This window comes from Cynocephalus volans, chromosome 9 (assembly GCF_027409185.1).
Source record: "Cynocephalus volans isolate mCynVol1 chromosome 9, mCynVol1.pri, whole genome shotgun sequence".
Classification (NCBI taxonomy): domain Eukaryota; kingdom Metazoa; phylum Chordata; class Mammalia; order Dermoptera; family Cynocephalidae; genus Cynocephalus; species Cynocephalus volans.
Genome location: NC_084468.1, coordinates 137,386,025 through 137,403,967, shown reverse-complemented (window position 1 = coordinate 137,403,967; position 17,943 = coordinate 137,386,025). Strand labels below are relative to the sequence as shown.

At 36.6% G+C, this 17,943-nt stretch overlaps 1 protein-coding gene across 1 annotated transcript in view; it reads left to right on the top strand.

Annotated features, from left to right (window-relative positions):
• The first annotated feature begins 12,836 nt into the window (after positions 1-12,836).
• Positions 12,837-17,943, top strand: part of MAP9 (microtubule associated protein 9) — a 28,350-nt gene continuing 23,243 nt past the window's right edge. The window contains exons 1-3 of the mRNA XM_063107493.1: positions 12,837-12,959; positions 13,854-13,938; positions 15,498-15,818. Coding sequence (XP_062963563.1) covers positions 12,885-12,959; positions 13,854-13,938; positions 15,498-15,818 — 481 coding nt within the window. The 5' untranslated portion in view covers positions 12,837-12,884. The remainder of the gene's footprint in view (positions 12,960-13,853; positions 13,939-15,497; positions 15,819-17,943) is intronic.

Genomic DNA, 17,943 nt, shown 5'->3' with positions numbered 1-17,943 from the left:
TGAGTTCTTGCTCTGTTAATTCCCAGGAGAGCTTGTTGTTTAAAAGACCCAGGCACCTTTCCCCTCTCTCTTTTGCTTCCTCTCACCATGTGATCTGCTTGTCCCCACCAGCTACCTGCTGTTTTTCCACCATGAGTAGAAGCAGCCTGAGGCCCATGCCAGAAGCAGCTGTCCCAGAATCGTAAGCCAAATAAACCTCTTTTCCTTATAAATTACCCAGTCTCAGGTATTCTGATATAGCAGCACAAAACGGACTAAAACAAAGGGGATTAGTAAATATGTAATTTTATGAAGAAATATGCTCCTGGAGATTTGGGTTCTATCTCTGTGTCTATCAGTCAATTGATCCTTGGCAGTAGAAGAGTCTTTCTCGTTAACTTTTTCTCAATTCTTTCTTATTGACTTGATTACAAAGGAATTCAATAGAGATGTGGATGGAGTGGGTCTTTGATTCTATGCCTAAATTCGTTATGCAATAAAATAAAATTTGTTAATATCTCTTTTAAGAGTTCAATTACTGAAATGTCTGGTAATAGTAATTTTTTATAGTGCAATTCCACCTCCCAAAAATCACCTTAATCAAATCTTGACTATAATAGAGTTGAGAAGTTTTTAGAAAGGAAAAGCAACTTTTAATAAATCACAGCAGAGAGTAATAGTAAATTACAGATTACAGTAAAATATATTGAGACTTCATTCAATTTACATTTTTTGGACATTTATAGTTTTCTATACAACGTTCTAGGCTCCTATCATATTACGAGACTATTGACCCTATTAAACTCTTTTCTAAATAAATATTACAATTGTCTTTAGCAATTGCTGCTGAAGGACAAGAGAACCAAATCTAAATGGGCCCTGACGCTGCTACTGCTGCCTTGGAAAGGAGGGAAAGATAGTGGCTCAGAAGTAGATTCTCTTTCTCTAAACTTAGACATTGCCCTGTGGGAAATAACGAAATCAACCCTGGTTAGAAACACCCCCATGAATGTGGATAAATTCAATATCCTAATTTTTTTTCTTTTCTTTCTCTCTTTTTTTTTTTTATGAATTGTATGAACACATGCCAAGTACATATACTTATTAAATTTAAGGCTAATACAAAACTGAAAAATAGTTATGATGATGACAAAATGTAACTCAGGAAGTTATTTATAGATTGAAAGGTTGAAAACAGATGCCCCAAACCAAATGTTGGTAATTCACACATTATAATATAAAATCGTACACTTAGGTTCAAAGAATCTATTGAATCCTACAGGATCTGAAAAAAATCTCAGCATTTTGGTTGATTGCAAGTTCACAACATGAACCAAGAGTGGAACCTATCTGCTAGAAAACTGTTAATGAAAGCCCAGCCTGTGTTAGTAGTGTCCAGACCTCAAAAAGGGGTTATTCCTTTGACCAGGTTAAACTACATCTAAGTTACTTTGTTCACCTTTAGACACTCTCCTGAGGGACACGAACAAAGATTAGGTTGTCCAGAAAAGCACAGTCGGGATGGTGAAACTATGAAAAATATGAGAAATACAAAGTAGTAAAGAAAAATGGTAAACTGGAGTGGGAATGTGCTAAATCTTTTCCAAACTGTATGTTTTGTCATGTGAAAGATAGATTAATTTCCTGTGTCTCCACAGAGTAGAAGTAGGATCAATGTAGAGAAAATGGGGAAGCATATTTTAATTAAGTCTGAAAAATAAAATTGTGATAATTAGAGCTGTCCAACAGCGAGACAAGTACATCATGTCCTGGTGTACTCAGCCCATATCACTGGAAGTATTAAACAAGTGTTTCCCCACAATATTGTTAAAGGGATTATGTATCAACAATTATATTATTATTTCCACAACAGTCTAGGATTCTAACTGCATACAAGTAAGTGGAGCACAGTTTCAACTAAACAGTAGAACTCTCTAAATGAGACATAATGTTCTTGAATTGCTTTGTCTAAAAGAAAACAGTCTAAAACACACAAGTAAAAACTTCAGTACCGATGTTCACAAGCCAGATGCAAAATTATGTCTCATTACTTCATTGTCTGACTTCACTTAGAACAGTGAGATTTCATTTTTAACAAAGTGGGTTGAAACTTTCAAAAGATTTAAATTTTAAAATATAAGACTTCTCAATAAAACTTTTTGTACTATCTATACCTTTTTAGATATTACTATTTTTTTCTGCAACACCTACAATCCCAGACACACATCACTTAAAAATTCAAAGCAAAACAAAAAACAACAAAAACAAAAAAGAACCTGATTCACTGATAGCTAATACGGAAAACTTGTCTTATCTAACAGACATAATACTGACTTTTTAAAGGAAAATATTTCTGGGCTTTAATTATAGAAGAAAAGGAGACATTGTAACCTATAATGCGGGGGCGGGGGGGGGAGTTTGCATAAATCTTTTACAGCGCATATTCTTTATTCTTTGTTGGCTATGGGTTGCATGAATATGCTGTTATAAAACGAAAAGTTGACATCTGGATCCAGGCCAAAGAATAAAAGCATCACTTTATCTTTACTCCAGAATCACAGAAGTTCATCTTAAGGTTAAGAAACTTGCATAACAGAAAATTTTTATCAAAGTTTACTCTAAGTTTGGCTGCAGAATATGTATATAAAATGTCTAAAACTGAATACAGGATTGGGCAATATGATACCTTTGAAGTTTGGTAAAGTATTTAGTAATGCCTTAGCATTCATCATTGCCTGTTTTAAACATGAAAAACTTTAACTCATTGTAGTGAATTGAATTATGTTCCCCCCCAATCTCACTGAAGCTTGAATTGTGTCCCCCAAGTTTTATGTATTGGGAACTTAGCCTCCCCTGTGACTGTAAAGAGGGTGGGAAATCCTATTACCGTAATTGTATGGTGGAGCCTTGAAGAGGTGATCGGGTTGTAGGACCATGCAGTAGTGAATGGATTAAAAATAGTGGTCGGGGTTGTGGTTCTGAGGGCTTTAAAAGAAGAGCAGAGTCTGTCTTTCTCTCTCTCTTCTCTTTCTGATTCCACTATCTTGCAATGTGAGACCCCTGGGTCACTGTCACAACCACCAGATGGGCTTTGGACTTCCCAGCCTCAGAAACTGTAAGCAATAAATTTCATTTTCTTTATAACTCACCCAGTTCAGTGTACTTCATCATAAGCAACAAAAACAGACTAATATACATGTTATTTTTACTTCCTGTGACCTAATGGATTTCCTCAACAGAACTATATTAAATAGCATTTTCTTAATGCTAGAAATAATAGTTGTAGAAATAAAGTAAATTTAAAATGTTTTATTTTTAGCCACAGAAGGGCATTTTCCAGTTACATTTAAGTAATTCCTCCTTTATTTAACTCTTAATATTTTGTTTTAAAAACTGAAGAAAATACTATTTTTTTAAGTTTCTATTTAATATCAAGTTTTTTGAGACAATATATGAAATTAATTTTAAAGGACACAATAAGTACAGCTGCAGAAAATAAAATGAGAAGAAAAATTTAAGAAATAAAATTGCATCTTAGGATACAATAAGGGTAACTAATGAATAAAGTTAGGGGAAAACCATTCTCATGATATTTATGGGAATATATATTATAAAAACTTTTCTGGAAGGCATTTTTGGCAGTAAGTATAGTAACAGTTAATGTGTGTGTACTTTGAGCCAATGATTCCACCTCTAGGATTTTATTCTTGCTAAATAACTAAATGTGCCACAAGTCTGCTTATGGGAGTTGTAACAACCTAAAGGACCATCAGCAATGATTTTAAAATATACTTAATTGTATAACAATAGAATAATGTACACTCTAGTTTTGGGTTAACATAAAAGGATATTCAAGTGGCAAGACCAGGCTATAAAAGAATATATGAGTATGTGATGTGAACATTTTTATGTAACATGAACATTTTTTTATTAAAAAAAAAAAAAGATGGAAAAGAATCCTAACTATTAACAATAATAATGGTTGCGTGTGGGGAGTAGCGAATGAATTGGGGGGTGGGCAGCTTATATTAAGGGTTTTTAAAAAAATTATTTCAAAAATCTTTTCTTGAAACATTAAACTAGTATGTTTCTAATTTTCTAATATAAAGAAAAACCTGATCATTCAAAAAGCTTTATGAAATAATTTAAAAAGCAGTTTATTTGTCAATGTACTTTTTAATGACTCTAAGCCAAATAAAGTGTCCCAAGAATATTAATGGTTATGTTCACGCTATTTCTCTGGGTGGTAAATCCTTTGCTGCCATCTTCTGGAACTTAGTTACTAATGCAGGCCAAGGGATTTCCTTCCCCTTCTGGAAAAGACTTCCCAGAGGATACAAAGAAGGAATAATTACATTCTTAAGTAGTGCAATGCTAAACCAAAATTAGCTCATGTGCATTGTGTTGAAAAATTTGTTTTATTCTCATTAACCTATGGTTGGGCTCTAACCTTTCCTTGAGAATCCTGAAAGCGATGGTCTTTTACAAGGAATTCCCACTAATAATGTCTGGGCTTTCTTCAGTGCTGGATTTTAGTTCCACAAAAACTCATAAAATTAAAAATGAAAACAATAATAGGAAATAACATATAACAATTTGAAGAAATAGTAATGTAAAAAAGTGATTTTTCTTTTCTATCCTGAAATTACATTTGTCTGAAAGGGAAGTGCAGAAGGCAGAAAGGCACTAAGCAATTCCAGAAAGGTAGATGAAAGAAGAAGCTACACATGGAAGAAATGATGTATAAAAATATCATTGAATGATGTATAAAAATATGCAATGTGTGCTAATAGATCAGGAAAGAAATAATAGATCAATTGCTTACATATGAAAACATAGTTTTGTATATGAAAGGCTGTTAAAAGTAAAGATTTCTTAAAACTTCAATAACATGATAAAGTCTATATTATCAGTCTTGTTTGGGACATTTCCCGGCAAAAGTAATACTCTTTCAAAGCCACCTGTGTCTCAAGATGTTACCTTGCTCTTTCCCTGCACCACTAATTTCTGGAAAGAATATCAGTCTCTCTCCCTCCCACTTCCTTATCTCCCATTAACTCACAGACTTAATGCAATTATACTTCACCTTCCTTCTCACCCAGTTGATTCTGGTAAATATTTAATTCTTGGGGTCGGGATGAGTGAGAGCCCTGATTTGTAGCATTGCAGCGCATGCCAATTTTGAATAATTCCTTCATAGCTGATTTAAAGCTATTGACTTGATGTCACTGAATGCAGAGTTGAGAATGGATATGCACAAGGAACTCTCATGAGCAGGTACAAACTCCAGCATACCCTCCCTCTAATCCTTCCACTTAAATTGCTTTTACCTAGTTCTATGGTTTAAATGTACCAAAGCTCATGTTGCAACTTAATCTACAATATGGTATTTGAAAGGTAGGGCCTTTAAGAAATGAATGAATCATGAGGACTGTGCCCTCAGGAATGGATTAATCCATTCATGAATTAATAGGTTAATGGATTAATGGGTTATCATGAGAGTAGACTGGTGGGGACAAGAACACTTAGAAATGCTCTTGCTGTCTCACCATGTGCCTCCTCCCCACCAATAAGAAACCCCTCACCAGATGCACCCCATAAACTTCCCAAACTCCAAAACTGTAAGGAATAAATCCCATTTCTTTATAAATTACCCAGTTTCAGATATTCTAAGTGACAGAAAACTGACATGACACTTAGACATGGTACAGATCCCAGTGACCCCCCAAGGACAAATGTACTTGCACCTCTATCTACCTAACAGGCAGCATTAGCTCCCTTACTTGTGAGCCATTCTCCTCTTTTGGGTCTCTTCATATTTCTCCGGTGGTCTCTTGCCTTGCTTTGCTACCTATGACCCCTGCTCACACCCCGGTTGATGTTCCCCTGGGTTCCATCCTCTGTCACCTTCCATATTAACTCATTATTATCTCAGCCTCACACCCACCCCCATATATCACAGGCACCTCAAATTCAGTGGGTAGGAACCAGCATTGTGCCCTCTGTCCCTCCTTCTTCTTCTTTTTTTTTTTTTTTTTTTTTGATAATTTTCTATTTTAAATTTCTTCTTGGTTCCAATTTCTTTCTTTTTTTTAATTATTATTATTATTATTTTTAATTTTATTTTGCTTCTGTCCCTCCTTCTTGTCTTCCCCTTAGCACACACATCTTTAGCTAAATTTTCAACCATATTATTTACAATACTTTTTTTTATTTTTATTTTTATTTTTTTTATAAAAAGATGACTGGTAAGGGGATCTCAACCCTTGGCTTGGTGTTGTCAGCACCACGCTCAGCCAGTGAGCCAACCAGTCATCCCTATATAGGATCCGAACCCGTGGCCTTGGTGTTATCAACACCACACTCTCCCGAGTGACCCACGGGCCGGCCTTGTTGGGCCTTAAAAACTAACGCCACCTTAAGTGACAAGTGGCACTATTAACGTGGCAGCCTAAGATGGCGCCGGGAGGAAGTAGGGTGGGAGTGTCTGCAGGAACCTTGCCTTAGCCCTTATTGGCCAAATATGCACTTCCACGCTCCTGAACACTGCGTGATTGCAATAGCTAGGCATTGAGACAGGATGCATGCTCTCATAACCTTTAAGCTGATTGGAGGATGTAAAAACCTCCCTTCCCCATCTGCCTATAAAAGCAAGTGATTGTGTGATAATAAATGGAACTGCTCAACAGAACCCCCGCCGAGTCTGAGTGTCCTTTAACCGGGCTGGTTGGGGCCGGCGGCTGTGCTCACCTCTCTTCATGGCTCTCTTCCCCGGTCTCCTTCTAAAGGGGACCAGAGGGAAAGAGGAATCCGGGCCATTCGCTCGCCCACCAAAAGGAACGAGGCTAGGGCTGTTCAGGTTGGCCAGCAACGGACTCGACAGGCCTTACAATACTTTTTAAATGTATCTATTCATTTCCTTTTTCACTGTTGTTGCCTTATTTCATGTTCATGTTGTTGCTTAGCCCCCCATGGATTTGTCGCCCCTCTTCCCCTGGGTGATGGAGACTCAAAGGATTATTCAATCCCATCTCTTCTGAGCAGTGAGAAGCCCCGAAGTGGTTAATCTCCCCCAGAACCCTCAAGTGAGAGGCATTCCTTCCAATTGGGAAATTAGCCCCGAATTTGGGTTTTCTTCCTGCATTTATTCTTCAGACCAGGAAGTTACAGGAAGAGAACATAGGTAGGTGGGGTTAAAGTTTTAACAAGTTTAACAATAGAAGTTGGTAACATTCAGTAAAGACAACTCAGATGACATTCCATTAAGGCAATTAAGTGGTCCACCAACAAAAGCTTGATCTTAGCAAACATTCCTTCTTATAGCAATTTCTCAGTATCTTTACATATCAATCAGTAACTAGTCTGTCTTTGAGCCAGCAACCTTGCTGTGTTAGAATCCTTTATCTTACACCAGAGACTTTATAGCCTGAGGAAAATTTCCTGTCCTTTGCAAGGTCAATATTTGAAACTGCAAGGCTTTGGAAAACTAGGCCCTGTGAAGTACATTTGCTTTATAGTATATTCCATATCATGTCACATCTCTCCTGAGCCCATGCCATAGCTTTCTGGGTGACATCTTTCTTCTAGTCTCCTTCCAAGTTCTTCTTCCCACCCAATTCATCTTCCAACTATCAAAATTACCTCTCCTTGGCACAGTCTAGTCATAATATTTCCTAGTTTTTTCCATTTTTCCTATAGACTAAAATATTAACTGCACAGGCCAGAATGTCTCTGCTTCCCTACCATGTAAAGCAGGCACCAACAGAAATAAGACCTATTAACATAAAATTACATATACGCTGTCTAGTTTTTACCACACTGAGTATCAAGTTCTTGACTAAAAAAGTCAGGTATATGAAAAGAAAACATAGCATAGGGGTTATATTAATTTCTTACTGTTGCCATAGCAAATTACCACAAACAGTGGCGTATAACAATATACATTTATTCTCTTACAGTTCTGGAGATCAGAAGTCTAAAATGGGTGGGCAGGGCTGCAATCCCTCTGGAGGCTTTAGGGGAGAATAAGTTTCCTCATCATACCAACTTCTAAGAGGCTGCCACATTCCTTGGCCATGGCCCTGCATCACTCCAGCCTCTGTTTCTCTAGGCCTCACATCTCCTCTCTGTCTCTTACCCTACAGACCCCTCTTGGAAGGACCTTTGTGATTACATTGGGCCCACCCAGATAATCCAGGATAATCTCCTCATTTTAAGATTCTTAATTTAATTACATCTGCAAAGTCCTTTTTGACATATAAGGTAACATATTCACAGGTTCTAGAGATTAGTACATGAACTTTTCTGGGGGATCTACTATAGAGATTAGTTAGCACTGGCTCGAGGTCAGCCTGCATGGGTCCAAATCTGGTTCTATTAATTAATAGGTGTAATATCTTATGAAAAATTATTAATTTTTCTGTATCTTAATTTTCTCATCTGTAAGATGTAGACATAAAAAACACAAATTTTACAAGGTTTTATAAAAACTAAAATAATATGAGTAAATTACAAAGGCTTATACTAGACCAGTACAGTTAGCAATATATAGGAAGTAGAGATAGTGACCACCTGGATTATGTATCTAACTAGAACAACATATGTAAGAGGCCTCTTACAGAGGACATTACCCTCATTTAAACAAACAAACAAACAAACAAACAAAAAACCCTGTTCGAGTTCTGACTTGGAATGAGGACTCATGCTTCTCCTGCTGTATAATAATTCATCTATCTCTACATAACAAGCAAAAGAATGCACACTGATATATTTGAGTAATAATGCCCAGCTTTCCTTCACTCATAAGAAACTACATTTTTAACCAGTGTAATTTGTCACAGTTGGCTTTCCTCAAGATCGTGATATTTCCTTTCTGTAAGTCCCTTGCTGTTCTCATCCCACTAGTCAGTGCTGGTATTGGTAAATGCACTTGCATCTGGGTGTTTGTTTACTCTCTCTTCTGACATGGCCTTTCAGGGCTTAATGTAAGTATAGTCTTTATCAATTAACAGCCATGGGGATTTGTTTTTTGTTGAACACTGCTCAAAATGCTAGGTAAGTGCTTTATTTATTCAACCAGTGCAGGCTGAGTACAAGATCCTTTGTCTCTTTCTAGTCCCTTATCCAAACTCTAATTAGTGCTGCCAGTGACAGCACAACAAACAACAACTTTTGAAGAACAGTCACTTCTTAATTGCTTCTTGATATGGAAATGGTCTTCTCATTCCTCTGCCCCCTCCCAATAGACAGCACAGTCTGAGCACTACCATCATCTCTCCTGAGCACTGGCTTAAGGAGGCACCAGTGCTCAACCACTTAAAACCACTATGTGATAGGTTCCATATTAATAGATGATTTCTACTGCTTAAAATGTATTTCTGAGCTTTCCTTACCTCCTAAACTCATAAATCAACTCAAATTCACTTTCTCTGTGAAAACTTTTTAAAGCCTCCAAGAAGAAGTCATCTCTTCTAAGACCTTCTCACTTTGCACTTCTATGGAGCAATTATCACAATGCATTATCTTTCTGTGTTTACCCAGCCTTCCAGCCATCTCTAGTCTATAAGAACCTTAGTCAGGGACCTAGTCTGGTTCACCTTTGGATTCTCAAAACGACACAGAGTATGAGTTTCTCTATGTTTCTCACATGGGTATAATGAATGAATGAATGAATGAGTGGGTGAAAGCAAGGTTCAGAAATAAAAAGGGTATTCAACTCGAAGGATGTATGCTAGGAAAATTCTTTTAAAAAAATAAAATAAAATAGAAAATTTCACACATAAGCTACTAGAATTTTGTGTGTTATAGTGCTTTAATTTTTTTTTTTTTTTTTTTTTTTAAAAGATGACCGGTAAGGGGATCTTAACCCTTGACTTGGTGTCAGCACCACGCTCAGCCAATGAGCGAACCGGCCATCCGTATATGGGATCCGAACCCGGGGCCTTGGTGTTATCAGCACCGCACTCTCCCGAGTGAGCCACGGGCCGGCCCGCTTTAATTTTTTTAAAGTAAGTAACTGTGAGCTTTATTTGGAATGTTTCAAATATTATTTTTTAGTTTAAAGTGTTATTTATTTATTCATGAGTTCATTCATTCAGTAATTATATATTTATTGTCAACTATGCATTAGATAAAATGATACTATTAATTCAGGTATCATATGAATCTAATGTTACTATTGACGTATACTGAAACTGCCTGAAAATATTAATACAGCACATAAGGTTAGGAAAAAAGAATTGTGGAAAGATATTGCGCTTTGAGTCTTGTGGAGAAATTAACCAATTCAGGTTAACTGTCTTTGTTTACTGTAGCTTTGTAAGGCATAGATTTATAACATCTATTCATTATTATTTTCTATTAATTATTAAGTTGAAAATGAAAATCTAGTGTGTTCCATAGAAAATACAGGATCTTAAGAGTTTTTCCCATTAATATTCTTTGTAAATTTAATTTCCTTAAATATCTAAATGAAAATCATATTAACCAAATGGGTGAGAAAAAAATTAACACAGCAGATATTTTTGCATGCATATAAATATTTGGACATGAGCAAATTAGTACTTCACATATAAGGAAAATGTAGACATGGTGCTGTCACTATGGATGCATGTAGTATGATGGAATCATATTTCTTAATTAATAACATATGGATAAGAAAAGATAACAGTAACTGGTAAGAATAAAAAACCTTTCTCTTATGCAGAGATTCACCAAACTTACTTGAAAACAATGTTGATCAAACTGAATTTTTCAAACAAGAACAAGTCGAACAACATAAACTGAATGTTTTTTAAAAGGTGCAGTGCAAATATTGCTAAAAGCATTATTTTTACTAAATTTCATATTTCTTGTTATGTACATCTAATTTTTCAATACGCTGATTTATTAAACCTATATTTCAAAATGAGTTTAGTTAGAAATAATTGTCAAATAAGTGAAATATTAATATATTTTATAGATATGGAAAAAATACCAGGTACAAATCAATGAATTCATTCAGACAATTCAACTAGGTTTAAGCATTTTAAAATTTAAAAATAGTAGAAATCCATGTTAAAGGCTTTAAATAAGTGCTTTTGTTTGTTTATTTGTATTAAGGATTTCCTATGCTCATTAAATGATATTGATTTGGGTTACTTTAGCAGCACATGGTCCTTAGCCTATTTGATCATTTTGTTTGCTGACTGGTTTGATTTTAAACATATTATCCACTAAGTATACAAAGGGAGAAACTTTACATTAAGCAAAGATACGAGATGGGCTTTCAGCTGTGTGGGCGAAGGCTGACTTTTCTCCAGGTCCTTTGTGGCTCAGTTGTATAAAGAGTATATCTCATATTCTAAGTATTCCATCTGCATTATTTCATTCAACACTCACAGCAACCCTTCAAGTGGCTATTATTGTTCTCTCTCTCTCTTCCCCCCAGAAGAAACAGAAGCATAGAGATGTTAACTTGCACGATTTCTAGGGTTGTTAGAAAAGGGGCGCGAGGATTCAAACATACAGCTTGATTCCAGAATCTGCAAACGTCACTACCATGCTGTTCTTTTTCATCCATTGACACTTTACTCTGATCTACACAACTTCACGTCCGAACTGGCAGAAGAACTATTAACGTGCTTTGGTTCACGCAACAACTGCAGATAAACACCCTCGCTCTACCGGCAGCGTCAAAGCTCTCAGGGACCTGGTGGGAACTGGGCGGGCCCTGTCTCCTAGGCAACAGTAGAGTCACCCAAGCGACGGAAAAATGCAACCCTTTCCCAAGACCCAAAGGGTGATGTCACTTCCTTCATCTGGGCGGTTGCCCTAGCGACGCGTTGGGCTGAAGGGCGGTATTGGGTACCGGAGAGACTCGGCGGCGAGGAAGTCACTTCCTCTGGCAGACGCTGTTTCCTAGCAACCGCCTCCCACCTCCGTTTCTAGCCCCGCCCCCTGGCTCAGACCAGTACCGGGTCTCCGAGAGCTGCCAGGCCCGGGCCAAGGCGAGTGGCTTCTGCCCGAAGCCCGCCGCTCCGTCCTCAGCGTCTCTAGGAGTCCGCCGCAGGTACGGCGGGGATAGGTACGGAACGCGGGACTTGGAGGCCGCGGAGGAACTGGATGGAGACCGGGTGCGCGGGGCGTGCACGGGTCTGAGGTGCGCGTCGCGGTGAGGAGCGGGCGGGCATCCAGTCGTCACCTGGCCCGGCCGGGAGCGGTCCCCGGGGCGCGCGAGGCCCAGGCCTCTCTGCTCCGAGCGCGAGGATCTGCAAATTAAAAGCCGCCCATGGTGGAAACTTGGTTTTGCGTTACTTAGCCCCGTGAACACCTTTGTGAGAAGGCAAAATGACTTGAAAAAATATCTCCAGCTATTTGTCTTTTAGCATTACGATCTTTTTCTTTGAATAGCTTTATGCAAGCTTTGGGGGGGGGGTTGCTGGTGGTGGTGGTGCTCATAAGTTTTAAACCGACAATCCTCTTGCTAGACTTAAATAAGGCATGACTGTTTTCCAGGCAATGTTATACTTTTTGAATAGAAGAGGGGTGAAAAATAAGGTGTTCTATTTTAATTGGCAGCATTTTGTCGTATTAATGTTGCAATCATTTATTTGCTGATCCTTAAAATAGTTGCAAAACTATTTTATGATAAGTTCATTTGAATTTACCTCTTTTGGAAACAAGCATAGGAGAATTTGATGTTTCTTTGCAAGAACTCTACATTTTAAACTGAAGATGTAGCTAAATGTTCTCATGAGATGCTTTTCTTATTTGGTTTGGCTTTGAGGGGTACGTAAATTACGAAATTCTCAAGCATGCAAAAGAGACTGATTTTTGTCTGTGTGTATTTCAGCAACTATCCGAGGTTGAATTGTTCCAATCGTTTACTAAACATTTTATAAAGGTAAAGAGAAAAAGCATACACTATGTCTGATGAAGTTTTTAGCACAACTTTGGCATATACGAAGAGTCCAAGAATTACCAGAAGAACTACTTTCCAGGTAAAGTATTTCAAAGCATTTTTATTTTGAATGATTTCACAGTGTAAACACTGTATTAGGAATGTTGGACTTGGTGATTATAGGAACAGTCCTACATAAAGCAGGAGTAAATATTACATTCGTTTTGCAGTTTTGCAGGTGATCATATCTGGGCTCAAATATTAGAAACCCTCATGTATGGCTATCAAAGTAGCCTCAATACTAGGTTCTAAGTTAAATAGTAACTTTAAATTTTCATGCAAAATTTTGTTTTCTTGTTACAGCATAATATTTGTTTTCTATGATGGGACTACAATTTTTTTTTTTTTTTTTTAAAGATGACCAGCGAGGGGATCTTAACCCTTGACTTGGTGTTGTCAGCACCATGCTCTCCCAATGACCTAACCGGCCATCCCTATATGAGATCCGAACCCATGGCCTTGGTGTTATCAGCACCACACTCTCCCGAGTGAGCCACAGGCTGGCCCGGGACACTACAATTTTGAACTAAGCCTCTAAATTTGCTGTATTCGTTACAGCCGTTTCTGCAATATGCCAAAACAAAAGCTCTTAAAAATTACCAGTTTCTTCCAAAATGCCATTTTCTAATAAATCTTGTCTAAATTGAGTCCCCTCTTGCTTATTACTCTCCAGCTCTAATTATAACCTGCAACTAATTTATCTGAATTGCTCGTCTCTTCTGGTTTTAAGTGCAAACTCCATGAGGAAGGGCTCCTGTCTGCGATGTTCTGCAGTGAGTCTGAGGGCTTTGGTGTACGGCACAAAGTAGGCTTGCAGGGAAAGTTTCTTAGATGAAGGAAACCTAAATCAGAAAGCAGTTATTAATGAAGCATTATTTGTTTAAAGAATTAATTCTAAATGGGATGGGAATTGATCTTAATTATCTCATTTCAGGATGAGCTAATAAGAGCAGTTACAGCTCGCTCAGCCAGACGAAGGAATTCTGAATACTCAGATGACTTTGATAGTGATGATATTGGTAGGTGAGAGTGTGGAAAAGTAAACCACTTTTCTTGTTTTTGCTTTCTTGGTTACATTTAGCCCACCCCCAACCCCCCAAAAATCACTTATGTTAAAATAATAATATGAATTCATAAGTTTTAGTTTTCTGACTTTTTAATGAATAGAAAGCCACTCTTAATTTTCAAGAAGCTGTTTGATTGTCCTTGGTTGTTTCCAAATGTGTATATGAAAATATAAATTAATTGACAGCAGGTTTGCAGTAATTGGATGGCTGTCAGTGGTGAACAACATTGGAGACAACAGGTTCATCTCTAAGGTCAACCCTAAGAGGCCCTACAGCTGGTTAGTACCTAGGGCACACGGAACTGAATTTCGGTGCACATCAGAAGCACTTTTATAATGGTTGATATGGGTCAGATTTTTTTTAGCTGTAATATGGGGTCAGTTTAAAAAACACAGTCTTCTTGTTTCGTATATATAGTATTGTTTTAGTCCGGTTTTTGTTGCTATAACAGAATTACATGAGATTGGGTAATTTATAAAGGAAAGAGGTTTATTTGGCTCATGGTTCTGGGACAGCTGCATCTGGTGCAGGCCTCAGGCTGCTTCTTCTACTCATGGCGGAAAGTGGCAGGCAGCCGGCGGGTACAAGCAGATCACATGGCGAGAGGAAGCAAGAGAGGAGAGGAGGTGCCAGGGCCATATAAACAACTAACTCTTGTGGGAACTAATAGAGCAAGAACTCGCTCATTACCCACCTCCCCCAGGGAGAGCATTAATCCATTCATGAGGGATCCACCCCCATGACTCAGTCAGTTTCCAACACTGCCACATTGGAGATCAAATTTCCATGAGTTTTGGAAGGGACAACACATCCAAACTCTATCAAGTATCATCATGACTTTTTTTTTTTTTTGGTCATGTAAAAATATTAACATTTTAGTTTCAGATGTAAGCATATGGAATTCTCAACTAAAGTTTTATTCTTTAAAATTCCAGTGAATAACTCTTAATGTGCTGTAAAAATAATCAGAATAATAGTTAAATCATTGCTATGTAGTTAAGTTAGCATTCTTTATTATTCTGTTAGTAAAATCTAATATTCTGGTGTGGATAGAACTTTAGTTCTAAAGTTTTTATGGAAAAATGTAGTTAGTAAATTACTGGTTAAATTCTTTGATTTACAAATATGCTTGATTTGATGAAGTTGTTTGTAAATAAAAGTTTTACAGTCCAAATTCTAATTTAAATGTCTTATGGCCAGTTGTTATTTTGAGGGACTTCTGGATGGCTGTTCCCAGAGCAAGCACAGTACTTGGCACCCTGAAGGCACTCAATAAATATGTTTTCAAGAAATTAATGTAATTGACAATTTTATTTCATAAATGCCAATCAAAACTTCCTGTTGGCTGTTTTCTAAAGCTGCAAGTTTATTTGTAAAATAGATTTGTGCCTATTCAATTGTAATTTCATTTCTAGTCTTTAAGGGTAATCTTACTTTCTTGATTAATTTTATGTAGCTTTGATAACTTTCAATTATACTATTGAAAACATTTTTTCTTTTCCATTTTTAAGTTTCCTTAGGTGATTTTTCTGACACTTCAGTAGATGAAAACTTAGTTAAGAAAAAAATGAATGATTTTCATATATCAGATGATGAAGAAAAGAATTCTTCAACACCAACTTTTTTGAAAAGCAAGAAATCAGACAGTGACATAACCAAAGATGAGCCAGTATTAGCTGACAAAAATGACGAGAAAATGGCACGTGATGGTTGTGAAGACGTGGTTGTAAATTCCTTATCTGAATCTCAAAACAAAGACCAGGAAATTGAAGAAGAGAAAATTAAAATGAAACCTAAACCCAGAATTCTTTCAGTCAAAAGCACATCTTCAGGTAACTTGTTAGGTCACTATAGTCGCATTTCTTGAAATTTTATTTTAAGTTAATTGGTCACAAAGTTGCTTTATATGGTAACTAGAATATATTTAAGAAAAAAATGTCAGACTTAACTTTTCAATTTTACAGACATAAATCAAAATAATAGAACCATAGGTAAAACCTGTAATTCTTATGGCCAGTTGCATATTCAGTTTTGCATCTGTGCTGATGCCTGATAGAAAACCAAAGCACCTTCAGACATCTGTAGCTGCAGATCCTAAACACCTAGTTCCATGAGCTTCAATTTTGTTTTTAGAGATGGAACTTGAATGGAATCCTTTCTAATCTCTCTTATATTCCAGAGGTTAGAGTTGTAGCAGCACTGGGACTAATTCTTGAAACAATCATTTCCATACCTACATTTTGCCAGAAAAATTTTTTTGACATTTGTATATTTGAAGGGAAAGAGTTTTGTTGTTTGTTGAAGCCTCCAGACTCTCCTTAAGAAAAGAGAATTTCCATTTGGCCTCTGATTGCTTAGGAAAATCTACTAAGATTCAGTTTTCCAAGGGGAAGTTCCTGGTATGATCTGTGATTATAATATTTCTCCTCACAATTCTACTGAGGTCCAGGCACAACAGTGCAAAGGTGGACTGGAACAGGGACCAACCCCTCTAAAGTCCCCTGGGTCAGCACACAGGAACTTGTGCAGCTAGGTTAAGAGTTTAGTATCTTCCAGTCTGTCTTTCTGTTTTATAAAGGAAATATAAATTGATGTTAACCTTCATAAAAGTATTTTTCCTTTTTATATCATCAGTAAATACAGTGATGGTAAACCTTTCATGCTTTGCATGTTAGATATCACTTGTAACTTTAGACAAAACTTTATTTTACGTGTGTATTAAGGAACCACTTTGTTTAATCCCCTCACTATCCCATTAACTTTGAAATAAAGAGAGGACATAAACAGAGCAAAGAATACTAGAATAGTGTCCAGGACACTGGGAAAAAAACCCACTATATATTAGTTATGTGTGACTTCAGCACATAAGTGAAGCCTTACTATCCTCAGAGGAGGATAAAACCCTTCCTCTTGTCCTACAGAATTGTTTTGAGAATCTATTGAAGTATCTCATAAACTATAAAACCCTACCAACATGCAAGCATGAAGCATAACAAAACAATTAACTTGCTAAAATGTACCTTCCCAGTGTAGTGAGTGAAATTAAAGATGGAGAGGAGAGGAACATAATTGAAGTTGGTTATTAAGAAAATGTAAGCATATTGCAGCTAAAAAAATTGGTCTGAGACAGGTGGAAGTATATAATTAGAAATTTATGGTAGATAATCAGCAAAGCAATAATCTACCACTTTAATACCTTTTTTAAAGGATCATGATGAGTTAAAATGACTAAGGAAATACAGTATTTTAACCACAAGGCGGTACTAGGGTTCTAAATGCTCTACTTAGTTATATATGTGGTATGATATTCAGTATGTTTAACATAAAAATAATTACCTAAACAGGTAATTGTATACATTTGATTATAAAACAAAGAATTTTTAAAATATATAGGCATTTTTTTTTTTCTGTGAACTTGACAATACTTTTGGAAGTGGAATTTGGTGTAAAATATATTAAAGTCATTATTCCCAGGTTCTTCAGATTGAATAATAAAAACTGAGGTGAGTAGTCCTAAGATAATGCCTGGCATATAGAATTCATTAAGTATTTAAATGAATAAATGAATATATGAATGATTTATTTGTGAGAGGAATGTAGTTCTTGAGTTTAACTTTATTCTTCTGTAAATTCTTAGACTTTTTATTCATACAGTGTTTGAAACTCAGTATTTTTAATGTGGTGAGACATTGCTGAGTAGCAAATAATGCTTTATAAAAATATTAGAACTTGAAGGTTTTCTGTGTTCTTTCTCATCTTTTGTAAAAAGTACAGTAACCAGACTTTCACTTTATGGAGCAACAGTCACATGGGTAGTGATTGTAGAAAGTACTTTTTATAGGGTATGATATTTTTATTTTAATATTAAATTGATTAAAGTTATGAACTTTGGAGTCAGGGTGCTTCTGCTTTCATCCCAGATCATCAGCTTACTAGCGGTCATGACCTTGGGAATAA